A 27,044-nucleotide genomic window follows, 5' to 3' on the forward strand; every position below is an offset into this window, starting at 1 on the left:
TGCAGGCTTCTCAGCTGCTCAGTGCAGCAGTGCTACCTCTCCAGTGGGAGATTCGTTCTTGAGAGCAGCAGTGGCAGCAAGGCCAGGTCTTTGGTGTGTGGTCTTGCTTATGGGAGAAGAATATTGGATGAGCAGGCCAGCTTTCATTTTGAAAGCTGGCATTTCTCCTGCCCAGAAGAAAAGTCTACTTTGCCACCCTGAGAAAGGAACATGGGTTTTGTCTAAGCATGTGATAAGGATGAAATGGGAAACCTTGCAGAGGTGTTAGGCCACTCATGTGGCTTACAGCATTTTGTAGGCTGATGCCTTGTGGCATAAAAAAAAAGCAAGTCGTGTGCAAATCAGGCTGCTTTGACTTTTTTTTGCACTGGAACAAGCGAAAAATGTCATATTCTTCCTCCCTAACCTAAGGTTAGCTTGAGAGAATACTGTACTGGTAATACCTAAATATTTCATTTCTGGAGAAAAGATACATGAGGTAGTACATAATCATCTGTGGCCAACAGAACTACCTGTTTTAAAAAGAACTCAGATGTTTTGCTTCATTGCTGCAAAGGTGGGGAATGGTCTTTTGCCAGCACATTTTCAAATTTTATTAGAAGAGCAATATTAATTGCATTTAGTGGCGTTCCCTTTACCAGTAGTTGAGTATCTCTTACTTTATGGGCCAGAGACTGTTGAAATTTTACCAGTTATTACATCTGTAGATACAAATGCTGACTCTTCACATCAAGACTCCCATCTTCAGTTGCTGTTTCTCAGAATTGCCAGCTGTGTGCAGAGCAGTAGTTGTTTTCTTGGTGAGGCTGTAACTAGGTTGGGATTCCCCTGACCACACTTCGAACAACCTGGGATTCTCATACATCCCTGTGTTTTGGAATGTTTAAGTTTGCAATTCTATTTGCAACTTCTGTGTTGAATAATTTGGACAGAAGAGCCAGAACTTTCATGGTGACACACACAAAAGAGCCATGACATGAAGCCTGTCCCTCTGAAATGATGTCTGTGCTCTGAAGCGTGGGGATGCTGCAAGTAAAGGTTACTGAGCAGTGCACTGCTCATTAATTGTGCTCTTTGTAGTTGTTGCAAGTATGCAGCATGAGGCAGACACTGAGTGTTGGAAGTATCACCCCACATAATTAAAGGTTTGAAGAGATTTAAATAACTAGGAAAAAAATGACAATGATAACAATGAGACGTTTGAGGAAAAGGCTGGTGTTACCACTTTCAGCTAACATAATAGCACTTGATTTCTGGGAAAACTGTGGAGCGATCTGAAGTATCCTTTCATTTAAAAACATAAATATTTGTAGTTTCAGCCTGGAATCTACAATAATGCAAATATTTTCCCAACAAGCAAAATATTAGCTACTGAAAGAAACAAAGTAGCACTAGTATAAAGAAACAGTAGCATCTGCTTTGGCTAAAAGAAAAATCCTGGAATGAGAAAGCTTAAATGTTCTTCTAATTAGGCTTTTTCTAAGTCTCTTTTTATAAATTAGTTTTTCAGAATACAAAAATGTTGTCATAGTTGCCTCTTAAAATATATAAAGTAAAATATTTTAATGGGAGTGGTTAAAGCTAGTGGTTGGTAGAAAACATCTGTGCATGTGAAGAATGCCAAAGGCTTTTCCTTTAGTCTTAATTGTCTTTTATTGCATGGACAGACAGAAATTTCATTTTGGAAATTGCTAGTATGGAGGAAAACTGGGATATGTCAGGTTTGTAGGTGACCATGCTAAGCTAATGCAGTCAGGTCCTCTTTAATAGTGTGAATGCCATGCTTTGCCTTTGCAGGTGAGATGTGAAATTTAATTTTAATTACTCTCTGTTTCTGCATAAAAAGGGGACTGTCTAAAAAGTGGAGCCATTTGATGAACCACTTATCCTCCAAAGTCAGTGTTATGACAGATACTTTTAGGCATGAATTTTGGAATGGGTTTGAGTTCTACTGAGAAGCCCGAAATCCTACATTTAGAGAATTTCTTTAGTTCTAAATGAACAATTAAGTTATTTTTTTGAAATCTGAGAACGTAATTCTTTTTTTGACAGATAGAGGGGAATAAGGCGAACAGTGCGAGTTAAAAATAGGTTCTCTTTCCTAATCTGTACGTATACAGCTTGCGTACTCTTTCCTGGGTGCCCTCATGCAGTGGTAAGCGTAGCTGGTTCTCTGTCCTATTTCTGGCTCTGCTTTGACTCAGAAGTGGTTTTGAGTCAGGTGCTGCTTTTTTTTTTGGTGCGCTTGTGTCCGCTACTGCAGGGCTGGGCGCACTCATCAAATGCTTTGAGGTCTGTGGGTGAGAGGTGTTGCAGCGATGTTAAATGTGTCCAAAAGTTGGGTAGGAGATGCTGAGGCAACAGTTAGCTTTACTGTTAATATATGGCTGTTTTTCTTATGTGTGTGTTCCAGGATATTATATAAAATTTTTGAGACAATGCACTGTAGCACAGAATTATTATTGTTGTACTTAATAATAGAAGCTACTGCCGCACAAACTCCGTGATCTAAAAAAATAAATCCATTGTATTTCACTAACAAAAATGATGCTGCAGACAGGCAGTGTTGATAGGAACAATATATCATGCGTGGCTAGATGCTGTTACCCCAGAAGTAACCTCATTTTGTACTCATTTAGCAGCACGGAGAGGTCTCTCCCAGGCTGTTCTTTCTTCTTCCTTGGACTCCTTACAGGATTGTCTTTTATGAGCAGTCTAGGATGCACAATTTATGAAAATGCAATTTATCAGCTGCAGAATCCTTTTTCCTGGTGAAGAGAGGACACAGGGGGGCAGATGAAAAACGGCAGCAGCTGTTTACCTTGGCACCAGGCATCCTTTTTATTTAGTTTTTGTGTGTGTCTGTGGTCAGAAAAAGCTATTTACGTGACCTCGCTGTGTTCATGATGGAAGCATTTACTCTCATTGGCCATGGAATAGGTTTTGCCTCAGGCAGCTAAATTGGTTTTTAGGTGGTGTTTCACGGCCCACAGGGTTGTTTTTGAGGCTGGGCGGTGGGATGAGCGGGCCCTGCCTGAGCGTGACTATCTGGTACAGAAAACCACTGTGCTGCATCGTGGAGAGCTCTTTCCCCAGCTGTTGACTAGTGCCTTCTCTTGTTTGAAGATGCTGCTGGGTATCTGATCATGTTTGTTCAGTCCCTCATCTCCCATTTTATAAGCCATCTTCAAATAAGACACAGCAGCAAGAAGGCTTATGGGAGACTCAAGGGAGATTCTTAATTTTTATGAGATTTTTACTTGCCTAAACAGTACAAGGGGAAAAAAAAACCCATACAGGGCTGTGTGCCTGGCTGCTGGGGAGGGAGTGAGGTGGTGTTCATCTCCTTGTGGGGTGGGAGAAGGCTTCTGGAGCAGCATGGAAATGACATTTATAACAAGTCTCTTACTTGCGTGGGGCATCCCCAGAAGGAGCCAACCTCAGCTGCCGCGTTGCGCCGTGACTTCTCTCTTCACGTAGACCTTGGTGGCCAGGCACAGCTGGTCGGCAGGTCAGAGATCGGGCCACAGCACTGGCTCTGGTCGGTGGGGTGAGCTGCTGCCCTGTGATGCAGATGCAAGGCACGGATAAAATGGAGTAGCTAAGCCTGTCCCTAGCAAGATTTGAAGGGTCTGCAGTCACAAAGCTGTTAGCGTTTCTCGTAGATGCTTTGAATTTTCTCCTTCAGCCTCTTGCTGTGTGGCTGGTGTGCAGTTAAGATTTCTTCTTGCTGTTGTGGGTCCCCTCCTTTGCAGGTCTCAGCTAGCTTTGTTTTGGTTCTCAAGGGACCTCTTGCTGTGCTGATTTTGCATTTCATCTTTCTCCACTATTCTTTTGCATTTTTTTCAAAGAGAAAAATTGGGAAGATTAGGAATATTCCTCTGTTACAAGAGTTCTTCTGAGGATGGTCTTTATTTGTAGGCTTGATTGTATACTTGTGTGCTTAGGATCATTCTGTTGCTTTGCTGCATGGCTTCAATATTTTTATTTTAAAAAGGTGCGGGGGGTAATCCATCTTGCAGACTGTTTGAGCTTGGCCCTTCCCATAAAAACTTCAGAGGAAAGAGAGATCTGAGGATTTTAGAACTTCTCCTCTTGGACTAGAGCGATCTCTGGGTGAGTGTTTAGGAAGGTAAGAAATAAATCAGCGGCATGAGGCAAGTGCTGCGTGAGCTGGCCATGACACAGTAAGTGAGTTTCCCCACGCTGTTCATCCAGCACATGCTAATCCTGCCTGATCTGCAGCATTTCCGTTATCTGTGTAGACCAGCAAGGCTTAATGCGTTATGCTCCTTTCCTAATAAAAACACAGGGGGAATATGAGGTCTATTTTTTTAAAAAAAAAACCCCACCAAATCTAAAGGGGGGAAATTTGCGTTGTGTGCATTTTCTGCCACACTGTTTTTTGTTGTGCTTTTAAACTGATTTTTTTTTTTTAAAAAAAAAGCATAATTAATTGTTCTTTGCTCTCTGGATGCAGTTCAGCTCCACTCCAAGGTGTGGGAGGCTCTTCTAGTCATATGCACATGGAACAAGAAAGGTATAAATTGCATCTTTTAATAGTATGCTTCACTTTTCTAAGTAATTACCTTGAAATCCTGCGCATGCTGGTAGGCAGCACTATTAAACTGTATCCTTTGTTGCTGTCAGAACAGATTTTTAAATTAATTGCATTTAACCTCAATAGTAGACAAACGTTTTTAGAAAGGTAAGATTTAAAAGCATTAACATAGTAAAGAAAATAGAATAGTGTTTTCTGTAATTCTTTCTTCTGCCCAGGCTATTAACCTTTGCCTGAAAGTTCCTGAAAAAAATATGGTCATATTTTCTGAGTAGTAATAGTGAAAAATATTGCTTGTCTGTCACAGGGATTCTGCAGAGCATGTTGGGCCTAATGACAGTAAGCAATGTAATGATAGGTTCAAATTACTGTTGATTTTCTTACCATAACTGAAACAAATGAAGAGCAATGACAACCTGATTGTACCCTCTGCTGGAAATCAGGAAGCGACTGGAATTTCTGGAATAGACTGACATGGTTATTCTCAGCTTTAGTGATTAGGTCGCCAGAGAAGAGATGAGTCTTTGCAATCCTCTTAACCTTTGTCACTGAAATTGGGAGTAAGAAAACTCCTTAACACCAATATAGCATTAAGAAGCAGGTGATATCTCAGTAAGAAACCTCCTAATGAAAGTTAAGACACTGTTGTAATAAGGGTAATTTACCCAGTGGTAACATGGGAAGGGAGGGGATTTTAAAAATTGTGGGGTTTTTCTGTCCCTGCACGACTTTGACAGAACTTTCCCAAGTATGTACAAAGAGTATCCTGTGTATAGAATTTACCTTTTATAATAAAAGAGTTGGTTTAATTTATATTGTAGATAAATTTGGAACTTTATCACATGGCACAGATGTGATGGCTTAAAACCAGCAAATTAATTTAGACTGGGTTTGCATACTCAGCCTGTAATTCACAGGTTGGCAATTATGAGAAAGCTTAAAAGCAGCCTTACAAGGGGACAAGCTGGAGTAATCACTCCTCTAGTTGGATCGTGTTGGTAGATCCTTAGCACTTCTATGGGAAATGTAGTTTATATGAGAATTGCAGTGATAAGCAATAAAGCTAGTTTTACCTCTCAGGGCAAATCCTTCTTTTCTGAGTCTGTTTTCACAGGTTCCAGGCATTTGCGTGCATAGATGCCCTTGCGTTGATTTTGTGTAGTGCTTTGAAGTCTTCTCGACATTTTATGAAAATTATAACAGATTGAGTTTTCTGAGGAGGAGTGAGTTTCTCAAGAGTTGCCATAAGCTCTGCAGACCAGTTTAGTTGCTTCTGTTCAAAAGAAATGAGAAAAGACCACTGAAAAAAACCCACCACCTTTTTACTCTCTAAAGAGGAAGTAAAAAGGGCTGTTTGGGAAATTCCTATGTATGTATTTCTGGGAGGCTATGTCCAAGTAGCTGGATGTTTTAGTGGTAGTCACAGAGCTAAAAATTTAGGGCTCAATACTGAAAAAAATAGCCTAGCACCTAAATTGGTAGAAGGGAAAAAGTTACAGTTAATTCTTCTGTGGCTCGAGATGTGTGCATGTGAAATGCACAAAAAGAAAAAAAAAAGGTAAAATCTCTGAAACTAATTTTTCAGGGGAACGTAATTTCTGCAGAAACATTTGACTGGTATTTCTTTGAAGTTTTGTTTGTTGCATGTACAGCTTGTAACCATACTGCACGTTAGTTCCTGCTGTAGGTGGATGGCTCCAGTACCTGCGGTGCTGCTGCCATGCTGTGCAACCAGTTGGCCGTGACCTCCATTTCCTTTTCTGTAAGCAAGCTGACCTTCTTAGCAGTCCCAGGGCGAAGAATTGCTCTCACATTCTGGGGTTGCTGGTTTTGTTTAAAGTAAAATACAAACCCATCACTGTTCAGGTACCGATTACTATTTACACCTGAAGTTTCTTTTGACCAATGTTAAATCCATGTAGGGTTTATTTTTCTTACAAAGAACCGCGTGCAATTTCCAAGCTTGAAATGAGAGCCCATGTGTTTCGTCTGGGAGAGCTAGACCCAAGATTATCACTTTTTTTGTGTGACTGTCACCCTGTCTGACTACTCTCCCTGTGAAGTTTTGATGACTTTTAAGGAGAAACAAGTTGTTTGAAACCCAGCTCACAAATGATGTAATTATCTGTGTGGTCAGATAATCTTTTTCATCCCAGCCCTTTCCTTAGTAAAGCTTCTCTATTAATTCACCATACAAGTTTCTGGTTTTATCTGTGATCATCCTCAGCTTCTGCTGAACCTGTAAGGATATGCATTTTGTTGCTAGGAAAAATACTGCCCCAGTAATGTGTGTCATGGCCCTGGCAGCGCTGCTGGCAGTTAGGAAGGAACAGGTATGGTACTGCAGAATGTGCTGTATGATCTGGGTTTCACTGGGTTTTGTTTTTCATTCTCTCCCAGTCTTTGTGTCTTGCCTTCTTGAAAAGTGGGAGGAAATTAAGAGTATGAAAGGAGCCAGATAAACAGCTCTGCTTGCCAAAACCTTTTGATAAGCCAAAGAGCTAGCACTGCGTGAGCAGCAAAAATCTAATCCTCCTGGTCCAGCCTTGTCTGTGTTACATCGGTGAGGGGAGTATCCTTAGGGGTGAGAGGGCTGATCTGCTTGTCGTATAACCCTGTGGCTTTAAACCTGCCCATGCAGAAGCTGAAATGTGTGGGGAAAACAGTGACGTGGTGAAATGTGTGTCTGGTATTCCAAATCATACCAGAACTTGCACACTGAGATGTGTTTTAGGAATTTCTTTAAATAGTGGATTTCACACTGGATGAGTTGAATAGCTATTTTTAAAAAGGTGTGTAGGAAAAGGAGGATTTATAACACACATCTATGTAGTTCTGTTCTCACCACTGTCAGTTGCCAAGTTTTGAACCCTGTTAATTCATACCTTTGCTATAAGGCTTTATCACTCTGAAATTGCTGGAGCGTTTACTGTCATTTTTAAAACCCATGGTCATTGAACACAAAAAACTCAGGTGGAAGAACTAGGGCAGCTTGAGAAATCTCATACCCTACCTAGGATGTATTCCAGCAAAATGGGTTAGACCCAACTGCAGCACCGAAAGAGTAGTTTTCGTTGTAGTCTAACATCAAATACAAAGCCTTGCTGCTTTTAGGCACTCCCACACTTAAGCAGCCCACTGGGATATAGTTTCTTTTTGAAGAATTTGGGTAGTGGAGAGAAATTCTTCGCTTGTAAAAAAGATTGCATTAATTAGAAAATGTGCATGGGAAAAATTCTGCAGTAAGCCTCTTTCGTTTCTTTTCCCCTAGATGTTCATCCCAGGTGTCAGATCTTTTATGTAAAGACACAAGAAAAGAATGACTCAGATTTGAACAGTAATTTAGTCATGACTAATGGAATTCTTACATTTTCTTGATAGGCTCTTCAGAAACGCGATCCACATTGAACAAAATATGTTTTTTATAATTATTCATGTTCTGGTTAAATTTACTTTAAGAAATTGATAAATATTTATAAAGGAAAGGGAGTTGTGGTATAAGAGGACTCAGGCATCCACAGAAACGATGTGCTAGTCAGTCTCGTCCATCTCTATTTCTTCTCTCCTCGTGTCAGTTCTGATGCTGAAGTTCAGCAAAATTTAGAGACACTCTTAGACTCTCAATCTTTCAGATTTTGTTTTCCGAAGATGTTTTCCTGGATACTTACTTGTGTGTGTATTTACTATGTATTTACTTATTTATTTATGTTGGTTTGTGAACTGACATGTATTCAGAGCAAGCTGGTGGAAATGTTCACCAAGCCACTTCCGATTGTATCAGCAGCCCCGGCCAACTGGGGAGGTCCCAGTTGACTGGAGGACAGCAAATATGATGCTCATCTACACGAAGGGCTGGGAGGAGGATCCAGGGAGCTACAGGCCTGTCAGCCTGACCTCGGTGCCGGGAGGGTTATGGAGCAGATCATCCCGAGTGCCACCCCACGGCACGTACGGAACCACCAGGTGATCAGCCCAGCCAGCGTGGGGTTATGAAGGCAGGTCCTGCCTGACCAACCTGATCTCCTTCTGTGACAAGGTGACCTGCTCAGTGGATGAGGAGAGGCTGTGGATGGTGTCTGCCTGCACTTCAGTAAAGCCCCTGGCACCATTTCCCACCGCATTCTCCTGGAGGAACGGCCCGCTCATGGCTGGGCCGGGGGTGCTCTGCGCCGGGTAACAGCCTGGCTGGGAGGCCGAGCCCAGCCAGTGGCGGCGACTGGAGTGACCGGCCGCCAGCGGGACGTAGCAAGGGGTGTCCCCAGGGTGCGGGCGGGGGGCAGCCCTCTAACACCTTCACCCATGACCGGGGCGAGGGATCGAGCGCACCCTCAGCAGGTTTGCAGGCAGCCCCGAGCTGGGGGGTGCTGATCTGCCGGGGGGTCGGCCGGCTCTGCAGGGGGGTCTGGGCAGGCTGCGTCGAGGGGCCGAGGCCGATCGGACGAGGGTCCCCAGGGCTCAGTGCCGGCCCTGCCCGGGGGTCACACCAGCCCCTGGGGGCAGGGGGCTGGGAGCTGCCCGGTGGGGAAGGGCCGGGGGGGCTGGTCAGCGGCCGCTGGACATGAGCCGGCAGCGTGGCCGGGTGGCCAAGGAGGCCAGCGGCGTCCTGGCTGGTACCAGAAACAGTGTGGCCAGCAGGGCCGGGGCAGTGACGGCCCCCTGCGCTCGGCACTGGTGAGGCTGCACCCCGAACCCTGTGTGCAGGATCGGGCCCCTCGCGGCAAGGGGGACCTGGAGGGGCTGGAGCGTGTCCAGAGCCGGGCAGGGGGCTGGGGGGGCTGTTCAGCCCAGAGAAAGGGAGGCTCAGGGGGAACCCGATCGCTCTCTACAGCTGCCTGAAAGGGGGGTGCAGCGGGGTGGGGTCGGTCTCTCCTTCCAAGTAATAGGGCAAGAGGCACTAGCCGCAGGTTTTGCCAGGGGAGTCTTAGACTGGATATTGGGAAAAATGTCTTCATGGGAAGGGTGGTCAAGCCCTGGAACAGGCTGCCCGGGGAGGTGGTGGAGTCCCCATTCCTGGAGGTATTTCAAAGATGCGCAGATGTGGTGCTTAGGGACATGGGTTAGTGGTGGGCTTGGCACTGCTGGGCTAATGGTTGGACTCAATGAGCTTGAAGGTCTTTTCTGACCTAAACGATTCTATGATTTATTAGTCCCATTGTGGGATGTGCTGCAGTGTGAGCTCATTTGTGTTGGGCATCACAAAGTGTGCGCAGCAGGTCAGTAATGGATGTCTCAGACTTGTACTTATATTAAGCACATACCTCTATTAAACACAAATCTGTTTTCTGCTGCTTTTGCAACTGCTTCCTCCTTTTGGTCTTTCTATGATTTTTGTCTAGATTTTACAATAGAATCTGTATTTATTTCTGGCAGCAAATAGTTATGCCATATTATTCCTAGTCCGTGCATACATACCACTGTCATGGTCATCTTTTCTTGCATGATATTTGGGACAGTGTCATCTAATTTGCTGCCTGCTGGCAGTTTTGCATTCTTTTTATAACAGGGCTTTTTACTTTCTCCTAGCTTTTGAAGATTGGTGGAGTCATTAAAAGTATTCTAGATTTTTATTCTGATACTGTAGTATGTCTTTTATTCTGCTAATAGAGTAATAACTCTTGGACTCTAGGAAAATTTTTCACAATGAAAATAATCAGCCATTGGAATAATATCCCCAGGGAAGTGGTGGATACCTCAACATTGGACACTGTCAAGATCTGGCTGTACAGGGTACTGGACTATCTTGTCTAGAGCGTGCTTGTGCCAAGAAAGGTTGGACCAGATGATCCTTGAGGTCCCTTCCAGCCTGGTATGCTATGCTTTTATGACTTTTTTTACTTCTAGCCTGCTCATCGAATTGTAATATGGATCAAAAGCTAGGTAAGGTTTGCAGAGAGCAGTGACGTTGCCATGCAACCATGCTGCCAAGTGTCCAGTTTTTAATAGCAATTCCATTGCTGTAATGTCTAAACCCACTCCTGATTGCTTTGACGGGGCATGCATGTGGCCTGTGGTCATGAGAAGAGGGTTTTTGCTCAGGCCATAATTCTGTTTATCCCACTAGCTTGGCTCTGGTGACAGCCAGTGATGGATGCTGAGAGGACAGCAAGCCTGGGGGGAGGCACTGCAGAGCACTTTCCATTGTTTTCTGTCCTTTGCTCCTGGATGGTCCTGCTCATCCTTTTCTGGAGGGAAGCTGTTTAGGTGCTTTAGAAGACAAATCCCTCGGCTCTTTTCCAGTGCTACTTCATACACGATGAAGCGTACAGCCCTGTGTGCTGGCACTTGTGCTGAAATGGCAGTGAGTTATGTCTGGCAAGGATCTGAGCACTCTGAATGCTTTGGCTGGCAACGAAGGGATACATGTGTGTTGGATGTATGAACCCTAAGGAAATGAAAACAACTGGAGGTGCCTGTGCCACAGCCAGAACTGCAGGCAGTCTCAACTACCATGCTGGCATTGTGCGTTAGTGTTTCCTTGGAGTTTGTTTTGTTCTCTCTCTCTCTCTTATTTTTTTTCCTAGTGTGGTTTGGTTTAGGGGAAAGCAGGTTCATTACAGCACTTCTTTTGTTCATGGAAGAGCAGATGAGCAGTTGGCTCCTGGAAGCTGCAGTGTCCTTAGACCTCTGTGGTCACAGGCACGACTATGTGGATGCTATGTCTGAGAATTAGCGTGGGGTTTTTTCTTTAAGCTTTTTTGATTTAAATAGGTGGACATGCAAGCTAAATACTGTTTAACCTGGGCACAATGGTATTAAGGTGACCCCCTGATGGCACAGTTGTGTTGTAGCTGTACGTCAAGCTGAGCTGCCACGCTTGGGTATGCAGACTCCTGAATTCATTGTGGGGTGGGAACCAAAGAACAGGTGTTGTATGACCAGCAATTGCCATGTAAGATGACTTTCAGTACCGGCTGTCGGGGCTTTGAACATCACAATAAAAGTGATGGGTGCAGGCTGCCTGCTTTCTGGGATCCTGACTGCTGGTAGTGGCAGGGAAGAGAACTGGGTGCCTAATTTTGACGCTACATCTTGCCTCGTCAGCTGGGTAGGTGGCCAGGGTCTGGCAGTCTTTTTTTTTGCAGACAGTCTGAATTGCTTATTGCTCTCCTGAATTTGCCCTGCATGAGCAGGTGATCTGAACACAGTTAAAAATCCGTGATGTCTCCGAGTGAACATTATGTTAGAAGTCTTAATATTGCCAAGCCTGAAACTGCTGCACAGCTTTTCATGGTGGCTTCAATAATAAAGTTCATGAACAGTGGCCCTTCAGCGGTCTTCTAGCTCAAAAATAATCCTTCCAAGCATAGGGGGGTGGAAATTTGTCAGCGCACAAAAAGTGGCACTCCAGCTCTACCTGTTCTTTGGGGGAAAAAAAAGAAAAACCCCAGCACCCTCAGTCTTCTCTGTATAGAATCCTGAATGTAGCTTTTTTTAATGAGCGCTAAATCCACAGCAAGAAAGAGTAGGGGGCCTGGGAACAGTCCGAGGGGGGCTGTTCCCATGTGCTGTTTTCCCCTGCTGCTTCAGCTGCTCGGCTGTGTTTTGTTCCCCTTAGCACTCTTGCATAGTTCAAAGTGGCTGCAGTGTCACCCTCTACAGAAGGCTGTGATTTAGTGGCTGAAGTGGTGTGTGTGTGCCAGCGCAAGAATAAATAATGTTTGTGAGTTATGATTAAATCTTAGAATCGCATACAAGCGCAATTCCTTTTCTTCTCTGAGAGCCAGCTCAAGCCATTCTTGGAGACTTTCTATACTGTACCTCTGAAAAGGGCTCATTTAAAGAAAAATTCTCTGCAAGTAGAACCTGTTAGCTTTGATCCCGTATTACTAGACATGTTCCAAAGCTTGCTTAGATTGCACAGTGTTTTGAATACTGGTTACTTTTAACATGATTTTACTAAATATTGTAATTGACCTTTCACTAATAGAGAGCTACACTTGCACCAGCATCTGCTGCCAAGTGTTTTATGAAAATGGGCAGTAAATTATAAATCAGCTGTGATGTTAGCAGTTAGCTCCACAGTTTGTTATCAGAACCAGTGTTTTATTCAAAAATACAACTTTTTCTTTCAGGTTGCCTCTCTGAAGAAATTTGATTTAGCAACGTTTGATTTTATAACGGGGTGCGCTTTAATCTCGATAATGAAGAAAAGCAGAAGTGTCATGACAGTAACTGCAGATGACGTAAGTTGCTTCTAAAGGCATGTTTTACTTTTCACAGTACTTTATGCAAATGAGATAAAAAGATAGTTTTGTCTTATTTTGTAAGTGTCAGCTGACTTTGCTTTGGTTACTCGTTGGTTTCCTTAGAATTGTTTGCAGCTCATATAATAGGCAGAAGATAAGCCCAGCACATCTGAAAACAAATAAGCCAGCCCTGACACCATGAGACATTTAAAGGAGTCTTGTGCAGAGCATGTACCTCACAGGTCTTTGGTCAGTGTAACGCTGGCAGGCAGCAGGCAGTGTTTGTGTACCTTATGGAAGCTCTCTTCTGGATCCCATCTTTGTGCATATGCTGTACTTCTGTACTTACAAATGTTTCAGCATCTCTCCCCAGTGTACTTGCTGAACACCTAATGTGATGATGTGTATGTTATTCCATTACTACGCTTGCTAATCATCATCATAATACCCTATTAATTAAACTCCAGTTCCCATTCTCTGGAGAAATGTATCAGTTTGTAATGATGGCATGATAACCACAGCCTTATTTGTCTTGTTTGTCACAGCTGAGGCTCGCCAAAAATGGAAAATCACATGGAATGTATATGAAAATACAGTGGAGGAGTGGAACCTGATAGCGTATCCTATAGCACTCCTTCAATAAGTGTTTCTTTTGTACTCTTGGACCACATGTTGTACTGCTTCCTAGTCAGTTTGCCTGAGCACGATGCTTGTCTGCTCAGGCCTTGCTGATACAGAAGGCAGGCTTTCCTTTCTGGGCTTCCTTAGGAGTATTTTTGACCTGATTTTGTGCTGTGAAAGAGTAGGGTTTGGATCACTGAAGATCTCTAGCATATTTTTGGAAACACAGCATGCCAAATACGTTAAACTTCTATCTAGGTCATTATGATGTTGATGCCTTAGTAATGTCATGAATCTGCACCAGCATGCCTCGTAGCACTTCAGGCTATGTACAAGGAGTAGAGGAGCTGTGGGCCATGTTGTTTCCTGTCTGGATCCTTCACATGGTTGCGGGGTGAGCAAACAAGCAGGGAAAGCTGAGGAAACTAGTAGTATGCCTTTCTCCTGTCAGTTTTGTCTTTCCTTGCTGTGTTGAGATTCCTTGCTGAGGGTAAGAGAGCAGGCAGTACCAGAGTTGTTTAATGCCCTCAGGACAATGGAGAACATACTTTCCATTAGAAACTATGAGGCAGCGGGGGAGTCATGCTACTTTGCAGTTGTTCATGAAGGATGTAATAAATTATTATGAAAAAATTATTATGAAAAATTAAACCACTTTTTTTTTTTTAAAAAAAAGTTACTCGGTGCTGGCTGGGAGAGCACAGTGGTAGCAGTTTGTAGGGAAAGTGAACCAGGGGATTTGGGGAGGCTGTAAAGTGGGCTTGGAAAGGTCTGTGAAGGGTGGAGAGAGCAAAGTGGAGATCAAAATTCAGGAGCAAGCAGAAGAAGAAAAATGTAGAGGGGTTGCATAGATATACATGCTGATTGTAATAAACCTCCAGCTTCTACTGGTAGCTCATCACACACAATACAGAAATATTCTGATTTATATCGGACAACTATATTTGACTAGCTAAATTCTCTGAGTAAGACCAAAACTGATAACCCTTTTGCAGTGCTGTTGTTCTGTGAGAGAACTTCTGGCTTGGGTTTGAGAAGACTGACAGCCAATTCTGTGGTCATGGTGATGTTTTTAAATAAAAATCACTAGAAACTAGAAGAAAAACTGCTTTAACTGATCAAAACCTTTTTTTGAGACTGTTTCTATTAGCAATGCCATACATAGTGCAGATTAGCTGGGAGTTCTTCTCACTGAGTTGCTCTTGGATGATTCAGGATGTGTCTTAAGTCCAGTATTCTTGGCACCTTTCTCTGCCTGGTGATTCATCAAAACAAAAAGTGGCAAACCAATGTGTTTGTGCTGTGGAGAGGAATGATCCTTAGGTGGATATCGAGTGGAATGTTCTCTGAGAAAGTTTGAAATATTAAAAGTTTAACATATTGCCAAAGTGACATACATTATTGAAATGTTTAGTTAGAATTAGCTGTTGAATTTAGCTTAGACAAGTTATGAGTGAATTTGCAAGTTCATTCATAATTTGATAACAGTGCAGTGCAGTCGGACTCTGCCAAGATTTCGTCATACAATTATTTTTTTGTGAGTAGCTATGGCTGTAGAACAATTGAATGTGTTTCATCCTCATGGAGGAAAATATTTGTTTGCAGAACTTCAGTGGCTTTTCTGTTTTTGCAGAATGCTCTGGATTACCTGGAGTGTGGGCTGAGTAAGTCCTACAGTACTTCTACCCATGCTCTGGGCATAGACCTCTGGAGAGGAAGAAGATGCTGTTCTGGCAATTTGCAGTTACCACCGCTATCCCAACGACAAACAGAAAAAGCAAGGACCCCTGACAGAGACATTGTCTGCAGACCAACAACTCTGCCTTTGTTGACACCTCCAAGTATAGCAATCACCACTTACCAAGACTGGTAGGTTGTTTCCCTTGTTTATGAATCTCACACAGTTGGGGTTTTTAGTGTTTGGTTTTGTTTGTTTTGTGGTTTTGGTTAAAGTTGGTTTTTGGGGTTTTTTTTTCCTGCTTAAAGTTACTAGATAGTTGTTTTGAATATCTTAATCAGTATTTTTGATCTTGATCCGTTACCATGGATGTAAGTTTACAAAGTAATTGCCTTTTTTTTTTTAAATTCTACTTCTGTTAAAACCTCTTCTGTTCACTTTTTTTGTGCATCTTCATGAAACTTTAGTGTTGTAAATTCTGAGCTCTGTCAGAGGATTTGTGTTTATTAGCTTTTTATGCACAGAAGAGTTCAGGATGGTGGTAGACTTTTCTACAACAGATTGGAGAAAGAGACTTTAGCTCTCTGGTTATTTTCTGTGCAAATGTTAGAAGAAAGGCTTGGAAAAGCATTTGACTTTGATGTTAAACTCAAGAAAAGTCCCCAAGAAACTATCAGAGAGCTGATTAAAAGGGGATTGCTAAGAGGTGAGCTCCAAAACAGAAACACAGGATGTTAAGTGCTACAACAAGGACGTTCATCTAGAGGGAGGAGGAGAAGACAAAGCCCCAAGTGTTCACGTGTTGGAATAGCAATTTTTAGGTTTTGGGGGTTTTAGGCTTTAATGGAATAGCAATTTTTAGGTTTTAATGGCAAAATAACGTTAGATGTCCAGCTTGCCATATGAATCTTGAAATGGCATTGCCATGCAACCTTAAACCTTGTATGCTCAACTTTGGAATTCAAGTGTTGTTTAGATTCTAATTTTTAAATGCTCCACTCTATTTCATTTGTTGGCTGCAAGACATGTTCATCATTTCCAAGTCTGATTCTGGTTTTAGCTTCTGTTAAGCTCGGCACTCTTCAGAGGTGGCATTTCAGTTTGCATTTGAACAATTACAGAGGATATCCTAAATTTGTTAGAATCCTTCAAAAACAGTTTTCCTATTGAAAATAGGATTTTTGAACTATGTACTTGAATAGATGAGATACAGAAATCAAAGAGGAATTAGCAGGAGCTTTTGTTCCATTTTTGCATTTAATTGCTGTGGATAAATTTAACAAAATGAGTTACCTAATTTCAGATGGATTGTGAATTTTGACAGTAAAAGGATTGGGTTACCTTTATAAGCATTTTACGAGTGCTCCTGTTTGCATACCTGCAGCAGATTGTAATCTTGACTGCAGGACAATTAGGAGCCTATGCATAAGGTGTGCTTTTAAGAATGAGTTAGTTCTGATCTTTGAATACACCTTCATACACGATTTGGGAAAATGCAAGGAATTGCAATGGATTTATCATTACTTTCCCTTGTAACACAAGGGGGCATTGCTGCTCCTCTCTTCCATTACAGCAGACTCTATGTATGCTGTTGTGTTGCACAAAATGTGTTTTCTTGAACAGTATGCCCACAAAGAGAAAATACTTAGAACTGATACTCAGGTTACTGCTCTTTCTTTACTGCTGTTAATCTCTTATAAGTGAGCAGATAGCTTCCAACTTCTCTGGCTCGCTTGACACTATCATATCTGTTTACATCCATGTAGCAAGTTGGGAGTTGCTGGTTTGTGTGACCGCAATGCAGAATGCGGTTCGAACACGTCTTCACACAGGCATCTTTGCATCCCCCTCACCTTTCTGACTTGGGCACCAGTTAGATTGACTGCTCTTACAGCCGGGCAGAAAAATGGTGTAATCTTTCCCATTTTCTCTTTAAGTTCTAGTCATCAAGTGCTTTTGATGAGGTTAGCACTGGTCTCTACCCCATGCCAGGCAGTTCCTTACCTACAAATTTGCAGTTACTTGAGGCCTGACCATGCTCCCGGGGGTGCAGTCATGGTTGAGGGTTTTTTTGTGTAGTAGCAGTGTAAGCCAAATCTGGTCCCCAGGCTGTTTGGGCTTGTATATTGTGGTTCAGTTCTGTATGAAGTATACCCCAGATGCGGGTTATATTTGTGTAAGCCCAGCATGTGCCATTGTGATGAAACAGCTTTGGAATGATATGAGCATTAAGAGACTCGGTGAGTGGGCAATAAAGTGATAGGAAAATTTCAGTGTAGATAAATACAATGTGATATATCTGAGTGTGAAAGAATTGTAGCTGCAAAACAATACTACTATGCAGGAGCAAGGTGCTGGGTATAGGATAGAAGTCCAATAGAGTTGTGAGTTCAGTGCTTATTAATGGTCAGAAAAAATCGAGTTAATTGTTAAAGATTTGAAGGAAAAGAATAGTGGATAAAAGAGAACATCAGGATGCCATGGTGGGAACCCATTACTTGGTCACATGTTGAATATAGTGTACAGGTCTGGTCCTTCCTCTCAAAAAAGGGTATAGCAGAACTAAAAAGAGTTAAAGGTTTCTAAAATGATCAAATATATGGAACAGCTGCTGCACTGGGATTGTCCAAGGAGGCCTGAACTCTTCAGCACAGAAAAGACACAGCTGAGCAAAGGGACAAAACCAAGATATTATAAGTGGTATGAAGAGAAGAGGTAGTTGGTCTATTGCTTATTGTCCCATCTAATATAAGAAAAAGGGGCCATCAAATAAATTGGCAGGCATGAAGCAAGTGCAAGGAGGTCGTTCTTCATGCAGTTTATAGCTATGCTGTGGAACTTCGTGCTGTAGGGGAGACCGTAGATGCTAGGAGTTTGAGCAGGCTTAAGGGAAAGCTTAACAGATCCTTGGAGGAGCAATCTGTTGTGGTTTCCTTCTGAATACATAAACTCCATCTCTTGTTCAGCTTCTGAACTGCAAGTTGTTTAGAACTGGGGAAATATTTGAGGGGAAGTATATATGTTTGCTTTCTGTTCCTTTCTGTTCTGTGCTTTTAATATCTTGTGGGAGACAAGATGATGGGCTAGATGTACCATTGGCCTGACCAGTAAGACCATTCTTTGAATATGTCTGGGTTTTCTTTATCACCCCACTTTATCTTTCCTTGGAGCTTTACTAAAAATGCTGAGGCCACTGGCAGAAAATTCACATGTTTTAAGCAATCGGGGCAGGGGGAAAGGCTTTACCTGTAGGTGAGCCTAATGCCATTAAACAGTGTAAATCTCAGACTGGGTCAGGAAAGAGGATACTCCTTGTGAAAAGGGTATCCAGCTCTTAGTTTCATAGGATTATAGGATAATTCAGGCTGGAAAGGACCTTGGGAGGTTTCTAGCCCAAACCTTGTTTGATGTGAGATCAGCTGTGAGCTCAGACGTGGTTGTGCAGTGGGGTTTATGTGCTTTGATCTTGAAAACCTCCAACGATGGAGACATCAGATCTTCTTTGGGCAACCTGTTCTGCTGCATGACTGTCTCAGAAAAAAGCCTCAGTATGTCTGGTCAGAACCTGTCCTGATTTGTCTTCTGCCAGTTCTCTTGTGTTTCCCAGCATTTCAGTGGAAGGTAATGGCAGCGTGCTGTTCCTTCGAAGCGTGGCGTGTATCTTTTTTAGTCCACAAATCTACCGCATTAATGCAGCACCAAATATTCAGATTGAGCTGCTTTAGACACCTGTCTCCGGACCATGGAAATTGTTCACTAAATTTGTTCCCTGAGTTTACCTTGAGGATGCAGAGGTTTCCTGACCTCTGTATGTTCCCAAAGGTAGACAGTCTTGCTACTGGTTGTACAAGGTCAAATTCATTGGCAGTGTTACGGTGGTAGAGTTAGTGAATCATGCAAAAAGATGCTCTTCACTGAAATGTAAATGGCCTTGGTATAAGACATTTGGGGTCCATACAGCTAAAATGCATAAACAATGTAAGGTCTAGATTTAGGTATTCTATAAGGTAAATCAACGTAACTCTTACGTGCCCAATAGAAATTGTTTAACAGTCACTTAGTACGTGGTGGTTTTATTCCTGAGGGTTTGCAGAGCTGTAGCTTGGAGATGCTTTTCACAAGAGATCAGTAGGACTCGTTCAGAAATGTGTAGGTTTAGCCAAGCTTTCTGTAATCTATTTCTGTGCATATGAAACCCCAAAGACAGATGTGAAACATCTCATTATTATGACATGAAAAATTATTTCTAGAAATAATGTCTTTATTTCGTTTGTCTAGTGTGCATAGTAGCTATCATCTTTTTTTTTTTGTAATGGCTGTAAGATTTTTAAAGAGCTTCCTAGTGATACTGTGATGACAGTTAACTTCCCATGCTGATACCCAAGCTCCTCATTACACTGTTATACTTAATGTATGTTCAGAAACACATATGAAACTTCTATAAGGGACACTGTCTCTTTTATTAGGACAGGTAGGGTGGAAGTGAGGCTTTCCATGCATATTTCATACTGAACAAAGAAGTCACTTCAGTTTGAGGTTTTGTTTCCTATTTGTGCAAGCCATTGTAGTCTTTGTAGAAATTTATCATCTTAACCAGAAAAACAGTGATGAAGTTTCTGGAGAGGCAGGGCTAAGTCAGAACCTGATCATCAGGGGTTTGCTCTGAACTGTGAGGGGCAAAAGCTCTACATCTGCTGGGGTTATTTCTCTTTTCTCCTGTTAACTTGATTAAATCCCTGGAGGAACTCTGACAGCGTGTATTTGGGGTGTGCATTCCGCCGAGCCATTTTTCCAGTTCTTCCTTTTCCTGTTAGCACCAAATGTCTGCTATACGCTCATTTATATTTTTATTGTTCTTGTGCTGGAACACTGTTTTGCTTTCTTCTGGATGGTTTATTTAGGCTCACTGATCTCCATTGCTCCAAAGCATTTCACTGTTTGTGCTCTGTATTGAACAACATACCAAATGGCAAGTATCTAAATTATCAAATGAGATTTTTGAACCGAAACCCTAGAGGAGAGTTTGTGTAATAATATATCTGTGGTTCTTCCTGGACCAATTTAGGGGATGCTGCACCTGTGAAATACAATGCTTCCCAGTACTACCCATGCAGCTTGCACAGCTCTGAGTGTTGCCAAGCTCTTTGGAAAACCTTACCTATCAATGGAGAATATAGTCAGATTACAGTAAGACAGCTTCAGTGCTTTGTTTTCTTTTAAAAATATTTTTCATGGTTTGATCATCACTGAGATAGTACAGAATTCAACATCAGTGCTGTGCTACAGACTGTGTGCTAAGAATGCACTGACTGGAGATTTAGCTGTTCCTGGGATTGCATAACTGTGGTTTGAAGAAAAGAGTAACAGTTCAAATGTAGAACATATTATTTGGGAGGGGTAGAGCAAAACAAGCCTATTCCTTCTTTAAGTAGCTTTTCTGCCACGTTTTTTCAGAAATCACCTTAAATTTAACTTCCAGTGATAATACAAAAGTAAGAACTGTGAGAGGGTGAGCCATGACTTACATAATTTTTTTAACTTCAGATACATAGGAACCTAAAAAATAAAGCTGCTCCAGAGTTGTTTGTTTTCATTTCTTTATTAGAATTTTGTTTTCTTGAGACCAATGCTGGTCTGACAAGATCTATAACCAGCAAAGAAAAAAATGGGCAAGCTGACTCCAAAGCAATAATTCTAAGCCAGCTGCAATGTAATAATATTTTGTGTGAAAATGGCAAAGCAGTACACATACAAAATAGCTTTCATGAATCATGCAAGGGAAGAAGTACGTAGGATATAGATCTTCAAGTGGCAATCTGAATGTGGAAGCCTTATAAGCTGCTTTTGCACAAATTTTGTCCATATTTTCATGAAAGTTGTTAAAATGCTTTCTGCAATCCTGCTCCATATTTTGTAACTGAAGCTTTGTGCTGATAAATGCGGGCAAGAGGGAAGAACGAGGGTGTGAAGTATACATTTGTAGCTACACTTAGAGCCTCCAAAACAGTTCTCTTACCTTATTTTTTGATGCTCACCAGCTCCTGTGTTAGGTTTGACAGCTAGCTTTTTGTTTACACCATTTCTACACATTTGACTCGGATCTGTGGGGATATACTGACAGTTTTGCATGAAGTTTCAATGTTGATACAAAACCAAGTTTTATGTTGAGTCCAAAAGCGTAAGGAAATGAAGGTCTTAAGAATTGCTATGGTTAATATCTAAATATAATCAGGAGTGCTCTTTTTCAGGGCATAGAGATTAATTAAATATTAGGACTACAGTATTAAATGCTAAATCGAAATATGTGTCACTAATTGTCCAGTGCAAAAGCTACCTTGCTCTTCTGCAAAAGCAAAATGAGAACTCACTCGGTTCGAAGGAAGCTGTCTGCTAACAGAGCTGGTTGCTATTTGAGTCACATTGTTGCCACTTAGTAAAAACATTAACCATTAGTCTGTCTTTACTTTTTCAGATATTTTTTTTTACAGCATACGTAATTAATCAGCAGATTAGTGTTTTGTGTGCCTGTGAGCATGTTGTGTTGTTGCTAGCCATTTGTCAGTGACCAGGTCTATAACTTGCTTTCTTCTGAAACAATTTTATTGTGCGGGTTGGTGGTCACAATCTAAACAGAAAATATGAAGGGATTGATCCTTTTTCCCATGTCCATCTGAAAATCTTCCTGAAGTTTAGGTGTGCAATGAAGGTTGTGTGAGTGCATTACTGCATTCTGAAGTCTGCGTGCGCAGTGAGGGCTGATGCGTGTATGTAGTGTCAAATCTATGCTTGTAGTACTGCGCGTTGTTCTCCAGATGGTGATCGTGGGCAGTAAATTAGATGCAACGTTAAAAACAAAGCAAAAAAGAAAAATCAGTATTAGTTTTTGAGCAACTGAATCTGAGATCAAACCTTCAGTAGAAATGCTGACTTCAGCTCAGGCCAGCTCGTAGCCACTGTGAAGCTGTTAGGCTGGTTGCAATTAATTGAGGGATAGACGTGGAAAGTTAGAATGATAAAGGGGATGGAGATTTGCATGGAGGATTAAAAAGGATAATAAAACCGTATTCAGGCTAGTAAACTAAGCAGAAGGTCATATGCCCAGTCGGTGCTTTACATGCTTGAAATCTGTAAATCCCATGGAATGAAAGGAAATATTTAGGGTAATAGGAAGCTTAAGCAGGAACAGTGAGATGAAAACCAGAAGTTCAGAAGGAGTAATGCTGTTTTGGAGAAGTGTGGGGCTTTTTTCTTGTGTTTTTTTAAATGTTTTTTCAGACTACGGGATAATGCCCTGTGAAATAGGTTGAAGTCTTATTTCTTAGATCATTTCAAATTCAGCTAGGTAAGAGCTGAAGAAATATGCTACAAGCTTGGAATAGAAAAAAATAGATGAGCTGGCTTCCTGTATGATGTGAAAAATAAAAACCTAGGAGAAAAAACCCCAAACCTTAAAAACGTGTTTTATTTTTATACCTATATTTAAAATGTCTTAAATCACAGAATGGTTGAAGTTGGAAGGAGCCTCTAGAATCATCTAGTCCAAAATGTTTATTATTCCTATAAATCACATAATTTTTTTTGTTGTAATAAAGCAGGATCAATTATTCTGATTGAACATGCTTCCTGTATTTCAGAAGCCTATACCACATTTCTGTGGGGCGTTTACTTACCTTGAAAAAGGAGGTCAACAGTATTTGTCATATCATCTCATATATTCTATAGGGAAAATAGTTTTTAATTACATTGTGCTGTTTCTGGAAAATGTATATGATAGCTTAGGTTTGAAAATCAGACTGACTGTGATTTGTCCTAAGTTTCCTAACAATATGAAAGACATAGAGAGCATTGAAGAATGTTAGATGTGGAAACAGTCCTAAAGGATTTCATCAGCTCAGTGCTTTTATTTGTTCTTCAGTAGGTAGAGATATTATCCGGTACATTTTAGAGATGGCTTGTTCCTGGTGCTGAACACTGGTAGGAGCTTGGACTGCTAGGGACGCCTCAAGATAGTTTTTGAAAAGCTGAAAATGTTTGTTGCGAGATAGTTCGTATGTTGTCTGCAGGTAGATCATAAAAATTACATAAAGTTGTTCACTAAGGCTTGAATCTGTTTGAGCTCACCAAGGTGAGAAGTAAGAGCTGCTTGTCTGGTATGGGAAGAGGACATGCCTTGAATTTGTTGTCATCGTTGCTCCCCACCCCAGCTTCTTTTTAACACCTCACAAAGATGTGGAAAAATAAATGTAAGTAAGCGAGGTAATTTAGAGAAGTGCCTTCTCTAAAATTTTGTTATTTTCTCCCTTTGTAAGATGTTTCCACCAGAGGATATCCCATCCTCACCTACCTGGTTGTGAGGATGGTGGTTCTTAGTGACCCAAGAACTATGTAGAGCAGAGGATCAGTCAAAGAAACATAACTAAGCAGTGAGGCTGTTGGCACTCACACTTAGCCTGCTTCCCTGGCTCTGCTACAAGAAGGCTGGTTTGTGGGGGGTCACTAGTGGACCCCCGTCCTCATCTGACATTACGCAACAAATCCTGTAGATCTCTTTATAAAAACAAATCACAAGAATCCTTCAGAATAGGAAAAAACGGTGGGCAACCTAAATATACAGGGGTCACTGCTTGTTTTATGCATAGTACAAAGGCAAACCTATCTAAAAAAACCAACTGCTGCAGAGATAATTCGTGCTATCTCTGAGTTATCACTGAAGTTATTTTCTCAGCTAAAAATACACAGATAAGTGTTTTGACTGCCTATATTTAGACATTGTCTCTTGCTGTCAGTTTTTGAAGCTCTTGGATCTTCTCATTTGGCATATTTTTTTTTTATTTTTATGTTTTCTGCAAGGCCTAAATAGAAGAAGTATGATTTATCTGTGGTGTAGTTGGTGTAGAGGAATTTTAAGAAGAAACATAATGTTGGATTAGTCATAAGTTTTGAATTTAAATTGTCATTATTTTATAAAGTATTTTTGTACACAATTTGTATTTTGTTGGTATAACATAATCTTTTTCTTAGTTTGCATTTATTTGATTTGTTGGATTTTAGTCTGCTTATGTGCTTAAAATGATAGCATCCCCTTTTTGTATGAATTGCAAGGTGAGCCCAGTAATTTTATTGAAGATGATCCTGAAGTTTGGTGCTGCCAGGTTTGCCTGGAGATACTAGTCATTCAAAACAGAGGTAGCTGTAGGCACACAAAAAAGGCTTTTAATGATTCAATTATAATTATATACCTCAATGCAGAATTAAATAAGACATCTTGAAATGTATCTAGAATGGAAAGAAATGAGTCATTGTTAATTAGCAAAAGACAATGGAGCTTCTGAAGTATTATGTTCAACCTTCATCTTCCCAAGAATATAAAATACATGGAGATTATGGAAATACAGTTGATATAAAAGCTGAATCAGAGAAGAGTTTGACACAACTTTCTTTTATCTTCAAAATTTTGTCTATTGATAACTTCATCTGAAAGGAAAGATCAAACCCAGTTTGCTTTGTTACCTGGAGAGCTACCTTCTGGTTCAGCTGATCCTTGGCATTAGTTACCATTTTGTTCAGTATTACACCATGGTGGTCTGTTTTGTGCTCCTGTGCAAGCACAGAAGTCGTTTTACTGTGAAGGCCCGTGTACCTCTAAAACCCACAACAGAATAAAAGCAAATGTCATGTGCATCAAAAGGGTCTGTGTTTCCCAGTCCCCCCCAGTTTTCTTCCTGTGTGTGCTTGCTGGCGGTGGGCAGCCATGTCCCTGCCGCATGGTGACCAGCGCTATGTGTGGCATGTGCCTACGTGGTTTTTCAGTGATGCCTTGAACTATCGCTGGAGCTCTGGAATACAGTGTAAGAGAAAGAGTGAATCCTGGCCTGTGTATCAGTTTAGCTGTGACACGTGGCCTGCACACTGTCATATGGCCTCTCGTGTCTTTACACTAGAGCAGAAGCCATGGGGTACAACATATTTGAAATGGATTACAGAGCGGAAAAGATGAGTGTGTTGTTACCTGCTCTAGGTTGCTGTAGGGCTGCGATGTGAATCTACTTTCCAGCATTGTGCCATGGCCATTTAACAGACGACCTCCTCCAGCAGCCCCCATCCTGGATGTTGTATGTCTGGGAAGTTTCAATGCTTGGAGTTTGATTCCACATACCATGCATTCATCTCCCCGCCAAAATTCAGCAAAGTCCACTTATAGATCATGTTTCTAAATACTTGTAACCAGGCTATTAAATCAGATTACTTAACAGTCTGCTACCAGCCTCAGTCACGTTCTGCAGGTTCTTACCATGTCTGCTCCTTCAGGAGGCTCATTACCTGTCTCTGGACACTCTCTTTCCACCAAGAAAAACGGGAGACGACTTATATACTTGGACAGGCCACAGCCACCTCCTCTCTTCAACCTTGCTCTTATTGGCACTGGCAGTGCACTGATCTCTAGGTTTTTGGCTGTGAATGTATTCCTTTAATTAAGCTGTAATGGACAAAGCTGTGTGTGAATTCTGACAGTTGCGCACAATGCATGTTCTATTTTTTCTCAGCACCAAAACATGAGGCACTTGGCAAAGCTGGGGGTTACAACCATGCTGTTGAACAGTAAATGTAGTGAGGTTTACCTGTTTGTGTTGGTTTGGGTTTTTTTAAGGAAAATTTTTTAAGGAAAAATAATCATGAATAAATGCACATATAGGCCAGATACTGTTTAATTTGTAAGAGCTGATAAGGTGTAGATGATCTGAAACACAAAGTAATTAAAATATCTTGCATGTATGTCTTGTATGACAGGAGGCACAAATAACCTGACAAAGTGGGTGTCTGAATTGGTTACACAGTATTATCTGTTATCAGTAAGAACATTCATCTGAAAAGAGCAATACTGGTTTTTTTTCATATTTGTCATTGTGTCATTATCATTCTAGTTACATGGAAATTACAGATACTCATGTTTGTCTGCATTTCATATTAAAAAAGGAGGTTACCGGTGACTGAAGTACTGTGGGTGATACTGGCCAGTAGCTGCGGTGCCCGTAGCTGCCTCTGGATGTGGGCGCGGAGGCACCTGCAGCGGCACCTAGACCTGGGCGCAGAGGCTTCTCTGCATGGTGCTGAGCAAAGACCTGATCCTGGCTTACGAATGTTGGTGACTCATGCAAGATGAGGTGCTTAGTCACAGGCAAATTCGTGGCAGAGACAGGTGCAGCTAACGCTAATCACAGTCAGATAACACCCTGTGGAGTGAATAAAACAACAGCCTGGTGAGAGGCGAGCTAGCCTGTCCAGGCAAATCCCTTTTTAGAGATTCCTTCATGCATCTCTGCAGCAGCATAAAGCCTGGTCTCATCACATTGGATGTAAAGGGTGTGTGAAATTCTAAGACTGTTTTGCCTTGGCTTCTCTTTTCCCTGGAGTTACCCCCAAGGTCTCTGCTTGTGAAGAATGAGTTGGCTTATTGAATTAATAGGTAAAATATTAATCTATAGCTCCGAAATGAGAAAATAATCACAAGTAATACAGGTGGGTCCAACATATGTGATTACTCACTATGGATAATACAGAAGGCATTTAAGTACTCTCCGAGAAATACTCTCAATCAAACACAATCAAAGTTGCTAAGGAAATTACCATTATCAATAAGGTATCTTGTATCATGCTCTGAGGGCTTATAGTATGTGATATATATTTTTATATATATTTATGTATAAATAATATTTCCTCATATGTATTTACTGGGAGATAAGGAAAAAATGGCATTGTAGCATGATAAGAAAGTGTACTTTTTTTGTTTAAACACTGAAAAGTGCACGGAACTCAGATAAATTGTGTGTGTCTCTTTCTATGGTGCGATTTACTATGGAAGAAAATGTACCAAATCAAGTTTAGGACTAAATGACAGGTGAAAGGTGTCAGGCTTACCGTTACTACTAACTTTTCCATCCATGTTCTGAATGCAAATAATTTCTCTGTGACAGAGGACACCTTGTAGTGCACTACTCAG

General features: G+C 41.5%; 1 protein-coding gene across 1 annotated transcript in view; it reads left to right on the forward strand.

Moving 5' to 3' along the window:
• Positions 1–27,044, forward strand: part of PDE4B (phosphodiesterase 4B) — a 216,640-nt gene that overhangs the window by 13,939 nt on the left and 175,657 nt on the right. The window contains exons 2-3 of the mRNA XM_055815121.1: positions 12,634–12,744; positions 15,002–15,237. Coding sequence (XP_055671096.1) covers positions 12,703–12,744; positions 15,002–15,237 — 278 coding nt within the window. The 5' untranslated portion in view covers positions 12,634–12,702. The remainder of the gene's footprint in view (positions 1–12,633; positions 12,745–15,001; positions 15,238–27,044) is intronic.

This window comes from Falco peregrinus, chromosome 10 (genome assembly GCF_023634155.1).
Source record: "Falco peregrinus isolate bFalPer1 chromosome 10, bFalPer1.pri, whole genome shotgun sequence".
In the NCBI taxonomy this organism is placed as follows: Eukaryota; Metazoa; Chordata; class Aves; order Falconiformes; family Falconidae; genus Falco; species Falco peregrinus.